At 38.3% G+C, this 23,047-nt stretch overlaps 1 protein-coding gene across 4 annotated transcripts in view; it reads right to left on the bottom strand.

Moving 5' to 3' along the window:
- Rictor (RPTOR independent companion of MTOR, complex 2) overlaps positions 1 to 23,047 on the bottom strand; it is a 91,862-nt gene that overhangs the window by 27,321 nt on the left and 41,494 nt on the right. For 3 of the 4 annotated variants that reach the window (XR_015662553.1, NM_001433124.1, XM_087621723.1), the window contains 11 exon segments: positions 22,912 to 22,975; positions 17,232 to 17,358; positions 13,493 to 13,662; positions 9,431 to 9,498; positions 8,612 to 8,679; positions 5,717 to 5,799; positions 4,325 to 4,412; positions 3,759 to 3,849; positions 3,598 to 3,664; positions 3,391 to 3,471; positions 1,548 to 1,648 (listed from right to left, as the gene is read on the bottom strand). Coding sequence is in view for 3 of the 4 variants with exons in the window: in NM_001433124.1 (NP_001420053.1) it covers positions 1,548 to 1,648; positions 3,391 to 3,471; positions 3,598 to 3,664; positions 3,759 to 3,849; positions 4,325 to 4,412; positions 5,717 to 5,799; positions 8,612 to 8,679; positions 9,431 to 9,498; positions 13,493 to 13,662; positions 17,232 to 17,358; positions 22,912 to 22,975 (1,008 nt within the window). In the remaining variant the exon portion in view is untranslated. 4 annotated transcript variants of the gene reach the window in all.

Here is a 23,047-nt window from a genome sequence, read left to right as displayed (position 1 = left end):
AAGGACAACGGGTCAGCATTGCTAATTTACATAAGGAAACCTACTGTGGGGTCATACTTTCATGTACTCGTTTTTTCTTCAAAGGTGGTAGGCCCATTTTGTATATGGTTTTAAAAATTCACGGAGTACTGGCAAGATAGGTTACGGGGTTCATTTGCAGGAACCCTAGGACCCACAAAAGGCAGGCCCTACAGGCTGTACCTGTAGCCTCAGGACTCGGAGGGGAAGGCTAACAAATCCTAAGTCCTGAGGATCCCTGGCTAATCAGCCAGCCTAGTCAGAGGGCGAGGTGAGCTCCTGCTTCAGGGAGAGACTCTGTCTCATCAAGTGAGGTAGAAATGAATAGGAGACACCTGACTTCAACCTCTGACTCCTGCATAGATGGCCAGCGTGTCTCCCTTCCCACTCCACATACTCGCAGGAATACACAAGTGTTTAAGTCAAGAAACCAGTTTTCTTACTGAAGCTCTAAAGCTTTGTCTTTCACATGTAGTCTTTATTCTACTTGAAACTGATTTTTGTTTACAGGAAGCTGCAAAACCATTTTATTGTCCATTAATATAATCCATGATCCTAGTATCACCTGACTTTTCTCTATTTTCTTCACTGACTGATAATCCTAATGAGAATCTTTTAAACTTACTCAAGTTTTTATTTGTTATATGCAAAAGTATAGTTTCCAAGAATTTGGCAGCAACCAAGTCTCAGCTTTAGAACATATGGTAAGTAGAGTCTAAAACCCTTAGGATACAGTTAGGCTGGTGAGTATGTGATTTGTCAGTAAAGACAACTTAGGGAGCTAAAGAAAGAGAAAGTTCAAGACAACTACTATTTCAGTTATTGTAACAACACTTTTTAATTCTAATGATCCCTGAGATTTGTGACCTTAGTTTGACAGAGTTTAGAACTACCACCAGGTATTGAGAAAGCATTCGCCTCAATCATGAGCTACTAAGATAAAACTTCTATATTTTGTTATAAGCTTCTAGTTAGAACCATGGTGTTCTGCTAATGCCTCAGTTGTAAAATATGTCTCTAGTCTATTCATTGGAAAAATTAAAATGAGTAATTATTTCTTATTGATAGTATACCCACATGTAAATATATGCATTACTATAGCAAATTAAACTTTTGAAGAATGTGTAAATTTTAAAAAAAGTTCACAATTCCAAAGAGGTAGTGAACTGCATTTCACTTAGGAGGGGAGTGAGAGAGGAGAATGCAGTTGACATAGACAACTTTTCCCAGCTCCTAAACAAACAAATTAAAACCACAACAGAGAAACGCTCTATCTCAGTCATTCAGTAAAGCCCTGTTTAGAAACATGAGAGGGAAAATGTCGATCTGCCACTGACTAACACTTTACAGCCTCAAGTACAAATTACTATTACTTTGAGAATTGTACCTTTTCCCTTCTTGAGGTTTCCAAAGGGAGCTGCCAAGCACATCTATCAACACTACTTGTTCTCTCTCCCTGTTTAAAGGAAAGACTACTGAGGCAGACGCTAAGGCTATTGAGCACACTTTGCTGAGACTCTAATACTTACAGCCTCTTTTCCTTGGGAATATCGAAGGACGCAGCCATATTCATAAGGGTCGGCAAGCAGTGTAAATGATGGCTATGCGAGTGAGGAAGGATGGTGTTTGCCTATAGGGAACATGATGCTTCATGAAATTTCAGAAACAAATACAGTTATTTACAGACATAATATAGTATAATATAGTATTGTAAGACTAATGAAACACAGGGCTTCCATGAAAATAATTATTTCTGCCCACACGTACTTATAATTTTTAATCCCATCAATTTTCAATAAGAACTACAGGTCAGAGCCAATGAGATAGCTCTGCAGGACAGATATTTGCCACTAAATATGAGGACCTGAGTTTTATCCCAGGATCTACATGGCAGAAAGAGAGAACCAACTCTTCCAAAGTTGTCCTCTGACCCCCAATGTACCACGGCACAATTGTACTTACACATATGTGTACACACACAAACAGGCACACACAGACTAAAAAAAACTTAAAGAATAAAAATAAAAATTAATAAAGCTACTAATTGCCATACATCCATTATTATTAAATATGGCTTCTAAAAGTTGCCAATCACATTTCTTAAATGACCTGGAGAATTACGTAGCAAAGGTTTGTATCTGAGGAAAGTGCAGAGGCTGTGCTGTATCCACCTCAGAACACACTGGTCCCAGATAGCAGCAATCCTTAAATAGAAACATGATCTCCTGGTGTCAGGCAAAATTTCACTACTCAACCAGCTTTCTACCAATAAGTACATTTATTAAATGTAAAGAAGAGAAGATATGATAAAAAGCATTGAATTAATATTGCTATCCTTTAATCCAGCCTGCTTTTAGATTAAATTTCTATCAAAAGACTCCTTCCTATAAAAGAAATGAATACCAGTGGTTTTTACAGGAAATGGTGTCTGAGAGCTAACATCCAGCTCATCTGACCTGAGAGTCAGCAGTGCTGTTTAGTGCTTCTACCAATAGGCTCAATGAGATCAGAGCAAGTGGCTAAGTCACTGATTAAAAGGACGGACTTTGTATATCGCTGAATCCTTTATTTCACACACAGCTCGACTGCCACATAAGGAGAAAAGAGACGGGAAGAAAGGAGGAAACACACTTGTTTGGCTTTGATTTCTGAGAGAGTATCTATGTAGCCCTGGCTGTTTTGACACTCATTATGTAGACCAGGCTGGATTCGAACTCAGAGATCCTCTTGCTTTGCTTCCTGAGTACTGAGACTAAGATCAAAAGGGTACTATCACGCCCAGTCAAAAACACTTCAGAGCAGGGCAGGGGTTAAGGGGTAATGTTAACTCTTGCCAATAAAAGTAAGCTACTGATGTGTATGAAGAAAATGTATAAAAAAAAATCACTTCCTTCTAAACAAGTTTAAAATGATTTTTAACTTAGTAGTGAAAGTAAGAATGTCTATAGTATACAATCCCCTCCTTAGTGTATCGAGTACAGAAAGGTTAAAGTACTTTCACAGCCACTAGTTTCTATTGTTAGAAAGGTCATGAAATCATGGAGCTTCCTGAGACTCGCCCCAAAAAGTCTCACTCTGTGAACCTAAACTATTAGTTCATGGAAATCACTGACACTCAGGTAAAACATTATATTTAGAAATTTTTCAAAAAAAAAAAAATCAACATCCAGTATTTTGTATTTTCTACACTTGTCACATTTACAAAACCCATTAACATAGACACAAAGAAATCTATCAGGAATAGGAACCAAAGGCTTTGGCAAAATAAAAATGTATTCTATGAGCTATCAGAAAGTAACACCATTCAACGAACCCGTTTTATCATTTAAAATCCTAAAAGTCCAACCGCAAGGCAGAAGTCCCTGTGCTCACCATATGTAAGAGCTCTCCTAACAGGATGGTTGCCCTCACTGAGATGTGGTCGTCACTGTTCGTTATCACCTCCACCAAGCCCTAGGGAGCAGAAGGGAGCACCAGTGTTACACAGCAGTGCAGGGCAACACATTTCTGCACAAGACCTGGTGTTCAATCCTAACAATGTTTACACAACAATATAAACCGCAGGTTTGTAAAACTTACCTCTAAGAGTCCATTGCGAATAAATGCAGAGAGTATCAGTGCCAAGTAATTGTCCATGAGGTCTGGCCTGGAAGCAAAAGCACAGCGACAGTGTTCACGTCTCACTTAACATGCAAGCAGTGAGGCAATCAGTGGCCGACATTTCTATATCTGATGTCTACCTGGATCTAGCACGATGGGGAAGAATAGTTTTTGCCTCAGCTGCCACAAAGCCATCTGAAAGCCTCCAACTGTCCTGGAATCTTCCTGGATCTAAGAGTTAAAATCAGGTAATTAGCAGATTAGGCAATGCTGAAACAAATGAGTGCGGGACTACTGGCTACGCAGGCTACAAAAACGTCAACTAACACTTGGATATTGTGTCATGGCTGGCAGGGTTTGGCTACCTGGGCTTGTCAAGAGGTGTGTGCCTGTAACAGCAGCGTAAGGAAGTACAAAAACCTGCGCGTGCGCACGCACACACACACATATACACACACACACATACACGCGCGCGCGCGCGCGCACACACACACACACACACACACACACACACACACACACACACACACACCTACTTATGGGAATGTAGACAATTGCAACTTTTTTCATTTGGAGACTTAGGCATCTTATGAATTAGACAATTCTCTAATTACCAGAAAGAAAAGGAAACGTTCAGATTTATTAAGTGTTTTGCATCAGTTACCTGGAAATGTAAGCAGCAGACCCAGTGCCCTTCAAAGCTTACCTACACTGAGCAGGGCTTCTATGAACTCGTCTGTCACAACAGGCAGAGGGAGACGAAAAATATCATAGAGCACTTCGAGCAGTCCTCGCTGGAACAACAAACACAATCCACTTATTTCTACAGAAAAAGTCCTTAATGATTTTCAAAAGATCATGTTTACAGAATAACAAAGTAATCAAAACATACCTAAGGGGTAATTACTAAATATTTAACATATATGTGACTTAATTTTTTAATCTTTCCTTATCACCACTGTACACATCTGGACACAGAGTGCAGTTGTTCTTTCCATGTACAGGTGCACAAGTCAGCTGACAGTGAGAGGGGTGGCTCACTAGCAAACTTGCCTCAGACACTCCAAGGCTTGATTCTCAGCAAATCAAAAAATGGTGAACAAAACTGCTCCTTTATTCCTTGACCAGAGATCTGACAGTTTATCAGCAAGCCCTACCACTCCCAAAGGCCTGGTGGTTTTATTTCCCATCTTAAGCACGCACTCCCAGCCAGTGCTTTCTAACAGTTTTCCCTCCTACAGGTACGGTTCCCTCAAAGAAAGCTCGAGAATAGAAGTCTTGCTCGTCATACATAAAGCCCTGGGTTCAGAACAAATAAACTGTAAAAACAAATAACAAACAAGTTTGAGACTCCTAACACCTACTCAATTATGACATCACTACACCATTTTTAAGTAACAGGCTTCAGCAAAATGGAGAAACAAAATTAAAAACATTTAAGGGAAAAGATAGCTTAAGAGCTAATATATGTTTTCTTCCACATTCAATTTGGTTTAACGATTTAATATATACTTACTAATTATAATAACAGAAATATAGGTAATAAATCAACACCTAGTAGTTTTAGTGAAAAACCACCATCTTCAAGATAAAAACATGGTAACATGGTGTGAAAAGCATATGAACTACAAAGCATGACTACATAAATAGAATATACTCTTTCGGTAAACGTATTTCTATGCTTGACTCATAAAATAAGAATAACCTGTTTTACTTGCATTGTTTTAATAAACTATAATTTATATTTTAACTCAAGTTTTAATAAAACTGTCACTCAAAACAGTATTTTAAGTTATTTATATATTACTCTGAAGTATCCATATACTGAAAAATGCTCTAAAAATTACCAACTTGGAGACAAACTTCATCTAAAATGACTTCTGAAGAATGTACCTCTGTGTGTGTGTGCGGATGACTAGGTGACCCGAGGCACTGCATTCCCCTGGAACTGCAGTGACAGGTGCTATGACATGTGAGCTGAAACCCGGCCTGAGTCCTCTGCCAGAGCAGCAGATCTCGCACTGAGGAGCCCTCTCTCCAGCCCCTAACATAACTTTAAAGGTGCAGGCATGTCAGAATGACAGTAACTGTTACCTACCCTTATTTCCATATTTGGTATGCAAAGTACTCCAATTAGAGATTGTATCCCAGAATTTCCAGGTTTACATAAATTAATAATACCTAAAGAGGATAAAAGTTAAAAAATTAAACTAAGAAACTCTACAACGAGTCAAAATATAAAAATCTGTGATTTTTCCAAGTTAAATACTATTTGGTTACTATACTTGATATCAAATAAAGTAATGGATACCAAGTATTCTCAGAATTTTCCTACTAACTGGATATTGCCATTATTCTCTCCACCTAAATCCCTCATCAATTTCCATTTCATACATAGAAACTGATGAACACAGAGGAGGCTACAAAAGAATGCTTCTCTGGGAGTAAGAACATGAGAGGGAAAAAAAAAAAGCGTTATTTTCCCTAGTACTCCTGAAACTTCACTGAAAAGCTCCATGGCACTTGTCAAATCTAGTTCTAACATCTCTTAAATGCACGAATGGGAACAGATTCCATAGAAAATTTGCAGATCAATGAGTTTAAGTGACAGAACTTCTGAGATACTACACTTCCGGGTTACAAAGCATACATATGTAGGTGGTAAGCAAGCACAGATACTCAGGTCATTAACTATCATGAAATGTGAACTACTTAAGTGAGACCAGCACGTGGACAGAAGCAAAGCCTGCAACAGCCAACGGTGTGCATGTGCACTTCTTCAGGACTAAAGAATGTCGCATCTGCAAGCTTCTCCATGCTATGTTAGAGAGACTTAGAATGATGAAGACACAGAGACAGAGTGACACACAGACAGTGGACATATAATAAAATGTTTTGAAAGTCACATAGGACTGCATCTCCCTCTCACCACTACAATGGCTGAGAATCCATTACCAAACATCCTTAGAACCAAAAGTGCTTCAGATCCTGATTTTTTTTTCAAATTTCAGAATTCCTGCATTTATGCTATGAGAAAATTCACGTGTAGGCATAGCATAAATTCATTTAAGTTTCAAGTACACATTATATACATCCCCTGGAGACTAAACCCAATGTTCTTGTGTTCTAAGTGCAACCAGCCCCATGACGTCACTGCTCAAAAGCCTCAGCTATTGGAGCATTTGGGTTTCACATTAAGGACGATCAAGCTGTACGATTGTGTGCATGAATATCTATAATTTCTCTCTGAACTTAGAATCAAAGTCCAAGTTAAGCACAGTAAACAAAATTAAGTGCTATAGCCCTTGAAGTGCACTTTCCCAACTTCGCATCTGACAGCAGTATGAGACACCAGAGATTACGACAAGAAACATAAATCTTACCCTGTGCTAACATAGTAAAAAAGCTATTTGATACTTACGGAAAATCTGTGCTGCTGAAGTTATCCCTCCAGAAGGATTTGTAATTTTAAAACTTATAGAATCAACACTGCAAAACTGTATTTACTTTATAAATAGGGCCACAGAATCTAAACACAATTTAGAAAACTACTTCTGTTAGAAGAGTATTTTCAAGGTTGTAATTGAAATGCTATTATTTTTCTTAGTTCAATGGAGGGTAGAAAGCATCTACCTAGTCATAGATCACTATATAAGGCACTAGGAGAAAGTCATTTAGAAAGACTGTATGAGATGGACTTTAAAAGAGGCTGACCAAGATGAGGGACACGGTGATGGGAGCAGAGTCTAGAAGAAGGAAGGCTGAGGAACAGCTGGGTGACCTTGGTGGTTAAAGCACAGTGCAGCATGTGGGTAAAGTAGAGTTGCTATAGCAGCAGTTAGCTGAGGAACAGCAGAGGACACCTAGTGACAGAAGTAAGGGCAAAGGTAAGCTAGCCAAGGTGACCAAAAGAGGACATGGGCTTAGTGATTCACTGCTTTCCACTCTCAGCTTTGGGGGACCTCGGTGATCACATGGCAGAAACTGTCCCATATGCAAGATGATGGTCTTGGGGCAGCGGGATATTAGAAAAGCTGAGGCATCATAACAAAGCCCCAAGCTAAACCTAGGAGAGGGAAGACTGGTGCTAGTGGACTAGCTTTCTTGCCATACCATGCTGATGCCACGTTCCCGAATATTCATTCAGCCTATAGACGTGGGAACCACATAATTCTGTATTTTAAAATGAATCACCTATTTTTTGGTACTTTGTTTTGACACTGGAAAATGAATGAAAACAAGTATGAGAGACATTATGTTTACTCTTCGGTCCACATATAACCTCTCAGTTATCAGTGAAGGTGAAATAGGTAGGCAGGGTTCTCAGTGGGACACCAAGAGAGCAGAGGAAGTGCATGGGAGACACACTAGCCTACCGGCTGAGGTAAGTATCTATATGGAAAAGTTATCTATAAAGTCGTAAGGTAAGTATACAGCAGTGTTTATGTAAGTTTCTTTGTTTGGCTTGTGGCTCATGTTCCTTTCTAAACTCTCTGTAGAAATACTACTAAACTAAGTATTTACTCCATAGAAAAACGAAGCATGTATCATCTTTACACTAAAGAAATCTGGGGACCTGGAAATAAGCTCGAGAGTAGAAGTCTTGCTCATCATACATAAAGCCCTGGGTTCAGAACAAATAAACTGTAAAAATAAATAACAAAGAAGTTTGAGACTCCTTACACCTACTTAATTATGACATCACTACACCATTTTTAAGTAACAGGCTTCAGAAACACCCCCCCCCCTTCTGTCCTTTAGTTTGGGAGTCTTGGGGGAAGAGGGGTAGATAATGCTGGATTTTCTTAAAATGTTCAGCTAATCATTTTAGCACAGAGCTGAAAAAGTAGTGTGTGTGTGTGTGTGTGTGTGTGTGTGTGTGTGTGTGTGTGTGTGAGAGAGAGAGACGCAGAATACAGAAAGCAGCATCCTACTTACTACAAATTTTCTACTGTCTTTTAATTTATGTTCCTGAGCATTACGCCGAACATACCTGCCCATGAGCGGAATGTCGCAATGATTCCCATTTTGCTGGCTAGAAACCGTGCTTCTCTGTCTTCTCTGTTGCAGGGTGTGGGTGGTAAAGTATCAAAGACACAAAATTTAAGCCGAAATGAGTTTTTGCTGATAATATATCAGAGAAAACTCTATCATTAATGTTAATTATTTATATTTGAAATCAAAACAAGATGTTCTAAAAAAGACCAGATCTACTGTAAGGCCAATTACTCAACTTTTAGTATAAACTGATCTTCAATTTTAAAAAGACAGTATAAACAAGGTGTGGTGGTAGTGCACACCTACAATCTCAGCACTCGGGAGACAGAGGAAGGAGAGCTGCTGTGGGTTCCAGGTCAGGCTGGACTACACACTAGGTGTCTGGCTAGCCAAGGATAACATGGCAAGGCCAAAACTAAATAAATCAATGACTAAAAATAAAATCCACAGCATGATTTACAGTTAAGTTATAAACCTTGACCCTTCTGAAAACTTATTCTTAGATGTCCCTCACGTGAGCACCAAAGCAGTGAGCTACATAAGCATCATTGCAGTGGTGGCCGTAACTAAGAGCACACCGGAAGCTTTGGTCAACTCCTGCACTAATAACACGAGGAGTCCAATGGTGTACTGGTCTGAATACTACAAACTAACTCTAAATTTCTCGATGCTTTTTAATTTGTGCTGTGTGACTGTGAGAGAGGACCAACACAGCCGTGAACAAGGACACCTCCTCCCACTACTGGCCCTGTACCGATCAGTGCTTACTGTAAGCACCAACGCCCCATGCTCCAGCAGATGCTATGGCACTTACTTGAGCTGTCCTTCAGCTGTGTCTGGACTGTGTCTGTAGTGGAAATCAGTGTAGGGTGCTAAAATTCGCTAATTAGAAAAGGAAAGAGAAACACAAAGAATTTTTATTTAAAAAGACTTTCGTTTTATAACACAAAATTAATTCCATTTCTCTGTATCTTTAAGTGAGTAACCATTTAAGACATTTGTTCTTCAAATTCATTTTTTAAAATGTAGCATAATTTTAAGTACAAACTGATTTTTTAATTCATAAACTAAGGTATAATGTGCATCTAAAACAAAACAGACAAGGGCATAAAGATACTTCTGGATTGGGTTGGCAGCCATTATCCTTCAGTATTCATTATGATCCCTACAACACACCTTGATTCGGTTTCTTCTGCTGAGAAGGCAGATGGCAGACTGTTTTTGTTGTTGCTTTTGAAAGCAGTGTGTCTTTCTGTCAGTTTCTGCTTTTCGAGTTGCTTGTGGTCTGGATTTAGTAGTCTTAGAATGGCGTGCCTGACAACTTATTTTCTCTTATGTTCTTACTACTGCAAAATGTACTTAAAGCTAGAAACGAAATGTTAGCTGTTTCTTAGGATCCTTGCTTCTGCCAGTCTCCTCTCTCCTTCCCAAGGACGGGAGCTGCTGTTTGCATGGGCTGTGTCCTGTGTCCTATTGAGATTTCCTATTGATACCGCCTTGTGCACAATGAGATTTTAACTCTATAGAATTCTAAATTCTAGATATATATTTTTTATACTTTTGATTCATTTTGTATGTCTAATTATATGATAAAATTCTTCATATTTTCACTTATACTTATCTTCCAGAACAAATTAACTGTGGTTTATCTGAAGTGGTTTTTTTTGTCTAAATTATTCCAACAAAACATTGAAAGATATCATCCAGCGTGATCAAGTAGGCTTTATCTAGAAATGCTGGGATAGATCAACATATGAAAATCTGTCTAGGGGCTGGAGAGATGGCTCAGAGGTTAAGAGCACTGACTGCTCTTCCAGAGGTCCTGAGTTCAAATCCCAGCAACCACATGGTGGCTCACAACCATCTATAATGGGATCAGATGACCTCTTCTGGTATGCAAATGTATATGCAGATAGAGCACTCATAAATGAAATAAATTTTAAAAAAATCTGTTTATATAATACACTATATAAGCAAAAAGGAAAAACAAAAGCACATAATAAAAGACCTTTGACTAAATCCAACACCTCCTCCTGATAACGGTCTCCTAAGAAAAAAATTTTCTTTCCAGTTTTCAGTAATGTGATCATATCTTTGTGTATGAGTAGAAATCCTATGTATGTGCACTTGTCTGTACAAGCACTGTCCCCCTTACTTCCCAAGACAGTCTCAATGAACCTACAGAACACTGTAGGCTACCTCAGAAGGCCCCGGACACATCGGGTTCTTCTAGCTCTGTGTCTGCACACTCCACCACACCCAGTTTGTCTATGTTGGAGATGCCAACTCTGGTCCGTGTGCTCGAACCAAGCACTTTACACTGAGCCAACCAGGAAGGCCATGACTAGAAATTTCTGACTGAACGTTCAACACAGTCATTTTATTTTAAAAAAAAAATGACTTGATGTTCCTCTTCCACCAGAGGCAGTTAATCTTCTCTTATGCAGATAAGTGAAAGCAGCTACTCACTGAACCCCAGTGGCAGTGTTATACAGACGTTACACCCGGATCTAGTACACTAAGTACACCTATCTGCTCGTGATCTCAGTGTGCCCTTCCAGTAGTTTCAATACAACTTGGGTGAGTCTTTTCCCCCCTTACCAGTCAGCATGAGATTTTTAAAAGGTTTATGTAAGTACATGTACATGACACAGAGGCTAGAAGAGGCAGGTCTCCCTGAAGCTGGAGTTACAGCGACTGTGAGCGGTTTGACACAGACAAGGCTGGGACTCTAACTGCTGTCCTCTGGAGGAACAGAGACTGGTCTTTACCACGGAACCATCTTTCCAGTCCCAATTAGAGTCCTTTTTGTTTTTTAAAAGACAAATTCTCACCATGTAGCCTTGGTTGATGTGGGATTCACTCTGTAGATTGGCATGGTTTTGAACTCAAGAGAGATCTGCCTGCCTCTGCTTCCCAAGTGCTAGGATTAAAGGCATGCACCATGCCAAGAATTTTCAAGAATGTATTTTGTATGTTTAAACTGAGACCTTTCATCCATTTAAACAACTGAGAATTTGGTAAATATTAAGAACAAGAGATTAGTTACAAAGTATCCAGTTTGTTATTTTAGCACTATACATATACATAAGTTCTTGATTTTTCTGATATCACAGAAAGAGCTTACTGAATATCGCCTACAACACACCCCTAGTAGCAAATTATCCAGCAAAAGTAAGCAATTACACAATAATTAACTGTATAAACTCACTACAAATGAATTATCAGGGTAAACTAAAAATTGAGACAATTTTAAGTTAATCACCCACTTATTTTTAATAACAACAACAACAGCAAAGGTGATGTCAAGGGCACAGCAAATAGCTCTTCATAGAAAAGAAGATGTACTGCTTTAGAATAAAAACAAAATTGACTTGAATAATAGAGAATGTATTCTCTAATTGATCCCACCATGAAGACCTGGGGATGAAGACAGAGGACAGTGATAAACAGCCAGGGAAGCCAGATTTATTAAGCTGACCTAGGAGCCTACAATCTGGAGCCAGCCCAGGGACACAGCAAGACCTCATCATGGGGTGGGAGGGATCCTAATATGATCAGAACTACTACATTTAAAGCTACTTCCCTAAAATAGTAAAGAAATTAGAAAATAAACCACTTAAGTCCTAGATAATTTAAATCTAATATTTAAATCCTTGATTGAAACTTATTTTGGATGCTGTCTTCAATAGACAATAATGTAGTGCACTCTCCAAAACACCCTGCTCGGTCTGCCTGCCTGCCGCAGTCTCACTAGTAGCCCTGGCTGGCCTCCTCTCCCATTACCCCTCTTCTGCCTCATGAATGCTAGGATTACAGTCATGTGCTGCCATCCTCAGCTAGCACCACCTATAAGGAGGAGAATACAGTTACCTTACTACTTTAACTATAAAACACTACCTGAAGTAGTAAAATAATTTTACATGTGACATACTTTTTAAATGATACATGCATGTTCAAATACAGACAGTGCCAAAGTGTATTGTTTCTTCACTGTTACTGTTACTTGTTATTAATTTTCAATATATGTATGTGTGTGATGTTGGTGAGTATAGGTGCAGAAATTGAAGGACACCTTCTGGGGAGTCTGTTCTCTCCCACCATATATCTGAGGCAGAATTCTTCTCACGGTTTCTGCCCCTGAAGTATCTATAAGAGCTTGTAGCCAACTCTTAGGCTTTTCCAGAAATGCTGAGATCACAGAATTGAACTACACCCAGCTTTTATGAGAGTCCCAGAATCAAACTCAGGTAGTCAAGTACACAGTAACGGCTTTACCTTCTGAACCATCTCTTCAGCCCTCAAAGTGGTTCTCGAGAGAACTTTAGTATTGTTTATGAATGAAAAGAACCCACTTAGCTGAAGGAAAACAGTATTAACACAGTGCATTTCTTATAGAGGCACATGTCTTAGTGTATGTAATCTTACTCATCCTTTAGCTGGCTCAGGAAAATGTTGCTAAAATACTCTTGAGAATAACATTTTTAACTCATTCCTAGTCAAATAACTATAATAAAGAATGGGAATAAACTAAACTAACATAGGTTAGACAATTAATGTAGCACCTGAGTCTACTATTTCAAAATTTCAAAGCAAAGTTATGTATTTAAACTTATATTTTAGGGCTAGAGAGATAGTTCAAATGTTAAAAGCATTGGCTGTTCTTCCAGAGGCCCAAAATTCAATTCCCAGCACCCACACAAGAACTTACAATCATCTTTTAACTCTAGTTCTTGGTCCTCCAATGCCCTCTCCTAGCCTCTGTGGGCACTGTACACATATGGTGCACAGACATACATAAACACCATAAACATTAAATAAACGTAAGAAATTTTAAATTATATTCTATATTAGAAGCATACTAAAAAGGGCATACCTCTAATTCTACATCAGCTCGCACATACTGCCGGGTCTTTGGATGATTAAGAAGGTGCAAAATTGTTGTAATGAGAGCCTCATTTATTCGACTTAATTGGCAATCAATCACATTTTTCAGTATGGTGTTTAGTCCGCCTCGAAGGGCTACCACCTCTGGGTTCTGAAGTGCTAAAATGAAAGAGAGACTAATTATATTCATAGTACTGAGTATTTAAACCCTACCCTTTTACTTAAGTCTTAAGTTTCCTTTTGGATTTGAAAACTTTCTAATTAACTACATTTACAAGTAAAAGATATCAGGTTCTTACTGATTCAATAGCTTTATGTAATTTAAAATCATTTAATATCTTTCCACAAGCCTGACTTTAAGAATGTCTTTGAACAATTTTGTCATATTCTTTAGACATAGTTTATTTATTTATTTTTTTTTTTGGTTCTTTTTTTCGGAGCTGGGGACCGAACCCAGGGCCTTGCGCTTCCTAGGTAAGCGCTCTACCACTGAGCTAAATCCCCAGCCCCTAGACATAGTTTATTGAATACTTTTCAATTTCAGAGTTCATTTTACTGTGGAGACATCAGTCCCATAGTTTTTTTTCAAACACTTTATAGAACTTTTGTTTTTAATCTTGCTCTAAACAGTGTGTATTATTTACTTTCATAAAAATGCATACATGCACACAAGCAAAAGATGCACGCACGCACGCACGCACACACACACTTGTAATTTTAAGATGAAAAACTCCTCTCTTTATCTTCCTCTGAAGACCCAGACTGTCCTTGCATGTAGTCTGTGCTTGTTTGCTGTGGGATTTCTGTTTTGAAAATGGGACCTGAAAGTCAGCACTGAGCTCAGGCAGGCCTCTCACGCATGATTCCGTCTGTCCAGAGGGCTGGGATCACAGCTGTCCATCACTATGCCTGACATGTATTCGTCTTAATGACTTAAGTTCCATTTGTTTCACTCCATCATGAAGTTAAGGTTTATTGAGATAAATGACATTATTGAAATAATAATCTCAATTTTCCCTCATGAGTATTTTATTATCCCGGCACGTTTCTCAATTTGATTTTTTTTTTTTTTTGGTTCTTTTTTTTTTTTTTTTTCCGGAGCTGGGGACCGAACCCAGGGCCTTGCGCTTCCTAGGTAAGCGCTCTACCACTGAGCCAAATCCCCAGCCCCTCAATTTGATTTTTATACTTTACTTTTTTTTTCCTTTTTAGAGACAGGGTTGCTGTATTTGCAAGCTGCCTATGACATCTGGCAAGGAGGAAGTTTCATTTCTCCTCCATTTATTTTTATTTCCAAAACTGTTTCTCTGGTTTCTTCTGTCATGTTCACTCTCCTGGATGATTTCGGAACTGGATTCTCCTGTTGTCTGGACTGAGGTGGAGCTGCTGCATGGCATGGCAGCACAGATCTGAACAATCCAGGCCATCGCTCTGTCAGTCAGCTCAGGTCTGAGCGCCCATCACTCCCTCCACTGCAGTCACTGTGCTCATTCTGTATGGCGGGCTATTTGTGTCTTCACAAAACTCAATTTGACTCACTAAAAAGTGCACACCCACCCCACATCATCTGTATTTCTTACCAATTTCTTATATATTCTTAAGTATTTTCTGATTATTAGTGCTGAAACAGAATTGAATTTTCACAGTCCCACAGTAGTAATCGTGTGAGTCATCTCTTCACTTCAATCTGGTTTCTCTATAGATCTTTACAGTGACAACTAACGGCTTTCTAATTCTTGAACTTCATTTATAAGGTCAAAATGTAAAAAACACTTATTAAGGCTGTTGTCCCAAAACATAAGGTGCAAAGGGACTAAAGAAGATACAGAATGTTAACCTCTGACCTTTACATGTGTGCACACCACACACACCAGGCATACCCATACAAAATTCTTTCTCTTGTGTTACTTTCTCGTAAGTGTTCTCATGGTTTATTTGTTGTGTATGGTTACCCTCTATATTTTCAGTAGCACTTTATAACTACCCTATTACATTACTTTACTACATTACTCTAAGTATAGATATTCAAAATTTTTTTTGTAAAATGTTTATTACTTCTAGAATATCAGTGAAGCACCTTCTAATGATCTAAGTATGCTTCTGGATAGAGTTACCTGTATATTACTGTACAAAGGTACACTGGTGAGACTTTTTTCCCCCCCCCCGGAGCTGGGGACCGAACCCAGGGCCTTGTGCTTGCTAGGCAAGCGCTCTACCACTGAGCTAAATCCCCAACCCCACTGGTGAGCCTTTTAGAGCTGTCACTCCTCAGTCTTTGCAATCACTTCTACGGCTTCTGGTCTATAATGTAGTTCTACTTTTGTCCACCTGGATAGTAGCATTTATTTTTTATTTTTTAAAAAGATTTATTCATTTATTATATATAAGTACACTGTAGCTGTCTTCAGATACACCAGAAGAGGGCATTGGATCTCTTTACAGATGGTTGTGAGCCACCATGTGGTTGCTGGGAATTGAACTCAGGACCTCTGGAAGAGCAGTCGGGTGCTCTTAACCGCTGAGCCATTTCTCCAGCCCAGTAGCATTTATTTTTAAACCCATTTATTTCAGTGAATTTTAAAAATCTTCTAATTTAAAGAACTCCTATAAGATTTTTCTCCTTTATTAAGAAATTTCTCATCTCAGAGTTTTCCAAAGTTTAAGTGTGTATTTCGATGTTTTCTTCTACCTACTATAAATAAAGGATGAGTCATCTGTCTTTCATCCTAATAATAAACGAATTTCACCATGTTTTCACCCTGATTATCATGGGATTAGGCATTTCCTGTCTTTCCTATTCCAGTTCCTCACCCATTTACATTTTGCTTCACTTTATTATACGTACCAATCAATATAGCTTTCTAGACATCCCATATGTTGGCATATTGTAAAATTTTTATAATGTTCATAATGGTTATAACTATATTTCTGATCTTGTTTCTACACCAGGACAGATTATGGACAGTAACTAGTAGTAGTAGTAGTAGAGTGGCTTCTTTTTTTAACTTACACTTTATTAATTTATTATCTTAAGACGAAATATGATCTCCACAATTTCTACTTTTTGGTAGTACCAAAAACAAACACACAGACCCCATTGTTTTCTTTTTACTTAAAATTATATTCCACTGATAATAACTAGGTTAAACTTTTGAAATATGGTGACTAGCCATGATGGGTACTGGGGTCATTTGCTTCTACTATTTGCTTACGCTTGTTAATCTGCTTGCCTGCTCTGAGACACTCACTTGTTTGGTGCCACACAACAGACTCTGGCTGTTGAGATCTCTACTTGGTTTACTTGAGAACTGAGAATTTGCTCTCCCCTCAAAGCCCAAAGAAGTAATGCACTTATGTCTTCACACTCTCTGTTTCTACTCTAATCTCTGACCCTAATAAAACAGTGTCATTAGGATTCACTTTGTGCACTACAGACTACTACTTTTAAACTCTATCAGGATACAGTATCATCAATATAAGAAGGCTAGACTTTAGTAGATATTATTGCTATTATTGGATTATAAACAATCAAGTTTCATAATGAATAAATTTGAAAATTTATGACAACATAATTCCTGAATTGTCTGATGGATAACAACTAATACTCTATCACAAATGTACATTTTCATATTTTTGTAGCACTAAATAAAGCACTTTTCCTTTAAAGACATTAGGGATGTTACATGTACTTTATAAAACATCTCTTCATTACTTAGGAAAATCCTGACCTAGTTCACAGATAATAGCAATGCACGCCCGGACCATTCTGTCTCGCTCCTGAAGGCCATCATTGCCAACTGCAATTAATGAGTTGGCCACAGAACTCGGAAACAAGGAAGCATTCACAGTAATCATCTGTAACAAAGAAGAATCAGAAAATAAGTAATTTAGGTTTAGTATATTTCAACATTCCTTTTATTGAGTGGGAGAGAGTTAAAGGCATAAGTCTTTACACTCAGGTCTGTATGAACTGCTCTTATTATAACTAGCAGGTTTTCCCCCCAATGATTTAAGACTAAACTAATTGCTAAACAAGACTTCCTATCTCTAAGATTTAAGTCCCTCCAGAACAGGAACGGCACCTTACACAGCTCCTCAGTGTTCACAGTGCTGCTCAGTGACATGAACATGGTGACCTCCAACAGAGTTGTTCCCTCTCCATGTCCCTCATGCTTACCTCTGCTCCTCCTCAGCTATCAGGACTTGTTGCTGTGCTGAAGGAAGACTGACTAGCCCAAATCTCTTGAAGTGAAAATTTGTGAGGTAGATTATATAGAAACCGTGTGATAAAACACTGGGTGAACTTCTTGTCAAAGGTCAAATTGGCAATAACATAACTGCAGTTCTGGAAACAGGTCAAGAGCGTCTACATGTGATTTAGAAAGCAGGAAGAAAATAACGCAGTGGCAGACTGCTTAAGACTATTTCAGAGACAACTTTTTCAAACTAGCACCCTAGAGCAGAAAAAGAGGAAATGGTTTTATTTTGATAGGGAGAAAAGTAACCTCTCCTGGATATTACTGAAGAGCTAAAATTTGTAGTCAGACACAGGATAGAATTGACTAAAGAAAGGCAGTCAGGTAAGTTCTATGAGGACCGAAGGAACAATCTGGGCTGGTCACCCTGGCTATATACACAGGCAGTTTATGTCATTTAAGCACCAATAAGTAATAATACATGGTTCAACTGAATTTAAAGAATACAACTTCATAATCATAAAATAAATTTATTTCCGATCACAAGACTAGGAAAGGTTTCCAATTCTTTCCACTAAGCAAAGAAAGGAGGATGAAGACAGCAGAGGAGAAGAAAATGGCCTTCCTGGGGAGGGGAGCAGGAGTCTAGCCTCTCCCGGTCCATATGCTAATCTTCACTAGTGCACTAGTATGCTAGTCGCAGTTCTTGTGATCATAGAAAACTCCCACCAAAGGGCTGGAAGATGGATCAGTTAGGAGTGTAACTACTCTCCCGGAAAACACAAACCCATTCCCTAAGACTTCCGGTAATTTCAAGTACAGTAAGAAATTCAATTCTATAAATTGTATATATATTAAACAAATACTTTTTTATTCAATAGATTATATATGCCATGGCCCAAATACAGAAAAAATTAAATTTTTAAAAATGAAATCATAATTGTTATTTTCCAGGGAGATAGATGCATGCAGAGAAAGTGTTAAAAGTCAATGAGATCAAAGGACGCTCTCCTCTTTTACCTCTGAACACTCAATTAAGGAAAATCCATGACGTGCTTCATGCTCTGTGACCACTGTTACAATCATTTTTTATGGCAGGAATAGACATATAAAGTCAAGTTCAGGACTAGGCAGTAAGTCTGCACAACAGGCACAAAGAGGTTAGACAACAGTGCTCTAAGACAGGCAATGCAATCTGTGCAGTGACTGAAGGGGGATCGCAGAGAGAAAGAGGGATGAATGAGAAGCAGGTGATAACTGAGGTAATGGTGGTTCTCTGCCTACATGGACGACGCGATAAGATGACAGCTTGGATAGAATTGGTTGGCAGAACCAAGTATTTAACACCCATTAGCCAATTTGGCTCTGGAAATCTGGACACTGGGTTCTCACTCTGGCTTTCCCACTATCTAGTGGTGTGGTATATCAAAAGCATGTGACTCCACGAAATGAAATTTTTACAGGTACAAAGAAAACAGCCCTATCATTTATTTTATGAATAAAAAATTCCACATGAATAAAATGTTAAATTAGTATGATACCAAGTAAAATATATTCCATTGTGTGTGTGGAGGAGCATGTACGTGTGTACATGTCCCAATGTGTGGAAACCAGAGGCCAATGTTGGCTGTTTTCCTCAATACTCTCCACTTTATGTTTGAGTCTGGGTCTCTCCCTGAACCTGGAGCTCAAGACACAGCTAAACTGGCTAGTCAAGAACTCCAGGGGTCTGCCTGTCTGTCTCCCTTACCCCTCCCCACAACGGGGATTCCGCACGCAAGTCAACAGATCCAGCTTTTTACTGAAGTCTGGTCCTAATGCTTGTGCAGCACGTACTTTATTTCTTGAGCCCTGGTAGAATTTAAATGAGAAAAAGAAAAGAGGAAGAGCAGTTAACCAGCAGCGAAATGTAGAGATCGAAATGTAGAGATCGCGTAAGACAAAACCAGGAAGGAATACTGGAAGGAAGAAAAAAGAAGGAGATCAAAGACACTGAAAAAAAAAATGCCAAAAAGAATCTCTTCAAATAAGTGAGACAGGTAAAACAGAAGGGAAAGTATCTTAAGTATTCCTTAATTGATCCTAAACTAAAGAAGCTAGGTTTTCAAACATTTTTGAATGCATTTAAAAAGCCTGAGCAATTATGTTAGGAATCAAAGTATTAATAAACAAATGTTTGAATAAAAGGAATTAATGAAGTGGTAAGATGGATCAGTGGGTAAAGATGACTGTAGCTAGGCCTGAATACCCCAATTCCCACCCTGGGACCCAGATACTGAATGCAGAAAACTCACTCTTGCAAGCTGTACTCTGACATCCACCTGTGTGGCCTGGCAAACACACACACACACACACACACACACACACACACACACACACACACACACACACACACAGACGCACATATGCGCAAAATGAATTTAAAAAAAAACACAGCACAACTTCGGGGTAAACCGACGAGATCGTTCAATCAGTAAAAAGGCTACTGTGCAAGTATGAAGCCCTGAGTTTGGATCCCCAACAGCCATGTTATAATGTGCCCTGGTATATTGTTTCATATCATATCATATCATATCATATCATATCATATCATATCATATCATATCGACCATCTTTAAATCCAATTCTGGGTTCAGAGAAAGGCAGCTTTCTGGAGTTCATTGGCAAGCCAGTCTACCTGGATATATAGACCCTAGGTTTAAGGATAGATCCTGAAAAGACAAGATTGAATACAACTGAAGAAAACACCAGACACAGAGATCTGGCCTCCAGACCCACCTGCATGTTATTGGTTTCAGTGGCCAGGTATTGCTGAGAAAAAAAACCATGTACCTCTAGTGCTAAAATACTTATAAAAGAAATAGTTTTTATGGCCTATAAAGGACAACATGTACTCAACAAATTTTTAACACTTAGCTAAATGAAAGAGAAACCAAACACTGTAGCTCTATTTCTTAACTTACAGTTACTCCCTAGTGAATAAATATATATACTTTATATACATACATACATTTTCTTTTAGCCTATAGTTTTATCTTACTTTATAGTTTTCTCTTATAATTTTTATCTTAGATTGTAGTTACTACCAAGTAAATAAATATGTAATATATATTATACATTATATATGTATATTATATGGCTATTGCTTTTTCAAGAAATAACATACCAATGACTTGTAGCTCAGGAGACAATGGAATTAATTAAACTATCTCTGTGTCATGTTGCTATTAAATTAATTTTAAGAGTATAGTCTTATGAAACTATACAACAAATTAAATTTGAATATATACAAAGATAAGCACGATGGCTCACAAGTATAATCCTAGTATGCAGAAGGTAGCTAGAGGATCACAGCAGCTTAAGCCCAGCCTAGCTTACAGAGTGAGACCCTTCTGAAAAACCCCCACCACCTACACACACACACACAAATTCACACAAACACTCCAACACAGACAGATGGATGGACGGATGGACCGAGACAGGGGGTGAGGGTCAGAATATTTACTAAATAATCCAAAGACGTGGGAGTTAACTGCTTGAATCTATTAGATACTATTCTTTTCTTCTGAAAGCAATATATAGGTCAACAATTATGAAGGGTCCTTAAAATATTTTTAAAGGTTCTGCAAGCCAATAACTATCTCGATAGTAACAAAAAGATAGATTGTTTTTATAACACCTATTCTCTCTCCCCTTGCTTTTATTTATTTAGTATACAGTCAAGCTGTCTAGCGGTCCCTCTGTATGTGACAGTAAATGAGAGTGACGCAGAAGCAAACATAACAACCTAGCTGTCTTTTATCAAGAGCTGCCCTTTAGAGATTTACAAAAAAACAAATGTAAAAGAAGAGCACTCTTCTCACTAATTTTCTCTCTTGGAAAATATACTTTTAAAAAAAGATGTTAAGTTTATTATTTTTAACACATAAATTATTTTTAATGATAACTATGCTGAAAATAGAGCTCCGACCTCCAAACTTGTTCTACAGGAAATTTTTTTTCCTTGTCATGAGTACTTGTAGCATTAGGAGGAATTTATGAACAAACAAAAATGTCATTTTAAAATGTAACTATGAGAAGCCAAATCACAGTTCTGAGCTAACAGTTTTCTGAAAACAAGTTTGAAAACCTATTCTCAATATCGCTTTTGTAGAAATTCAATCTTCTCTAAAGAAACTCATCCTTTCCTTACTCTTTACTATGGTATACTTGTGGACCATTACTAAACCATTAAGGCTAACAGGAAAAGAAGAAAACAAGTCAGTATACTGATCCCTGCAGTCCCTTATCTGAAACATGCAATGGATTTAAAGATAGCAAAAAGGAAAGAAGAAACAGCTAATCAATTCAATCATTAAATAATTTTAAGCTGAATTCAGTGATACATGGCTGCAATTCCAGCATTAGGGAGGCTGGGGCAAGAGGATCAAGAGTGTAAGGAGGCCAGCCTGGGCTTTATAGTGTATTTCACCCAGCTAAGCCACTCAGTAAGACCCAGCTTTAAAACATTAGTAGTAATAGTGGACATTTTCACATCCACAAACGTACACTGCATTCGTTTCATAAATGAGCTTCCCTCCAAAGGAAAGATAGGGTATTTTGCCTTAGATGTGTCCCAACCAACTTTACTTTCTGTTGCCTTTCCTGGTGGGTTATGAGGCTATCACAACAACAACAGACAGTGGATTGTGGGGGTAGAATCTCGGAAGCTTTGTGAACTGCCTTTAATCAACTCCTTTCCTCAGCTTAAACTGTAGCATCTCATAATGTAAAGCTGTCAGCTGGATTCTTTATCATGGGTGCCCATGGGCTGTGGCCAAATTCATCTTGAAAGCGATGCCATCCATTTCATACTATTAGGTAGGAAGAGTCACACATTATACACAGATGAAGACAGTTGGGAGCAAACAATCTATTCGCTAATAACTAAGCTGTAACTACATTTATATGTCCCCTACAGACAAATATTCTACACCATCATTTTCTAAGAATACTGTTCTAGCTCTCCCCAATCACATATACTAATTATATTATATATAATAAATATTCATGCATCACATGTTTAACAGCTCTACTTCAAAAAATTTCCTAACAAAATTTTTGTTTAATGTTTAATGAAAATGTGTTCTTTTAAATTTTATCTACAGCAATGTAAACACAGAAGCATGGCACAGAAAGCACGCTTGCCCTTCTCCCCACACACAGAGCATACCTTTCTGACTAAGCGAAGGGCTTGTGTCCTCTCCACCTCATTGCTCTGCTGAATGTCAATGCACCTACGTAACGAACAATGCATTAGTCATCAGGAAATCCTCTGTAGCAATGCCTCACAGAATATTAATCAGATT

Source organism: Rattus norvegicus, chromosome 2 (assembly GCF_021556685.1).
Source record: "Rattus norvegicus strain SHRSP/BbbUtx chromosome 2, alternate assembly SHRSP_T2T, whole genome shotgun sequence".
NCBI lineage: Eukaryota > Metazoa > Chordata > Mammalia > Rodentia > Muridae > Rattus > Rattus norvegicus.
Note: the sequence above shows the minus strand (reverse complement) of the source record. Positions and strands in the feature narration are given on the sequence as shown.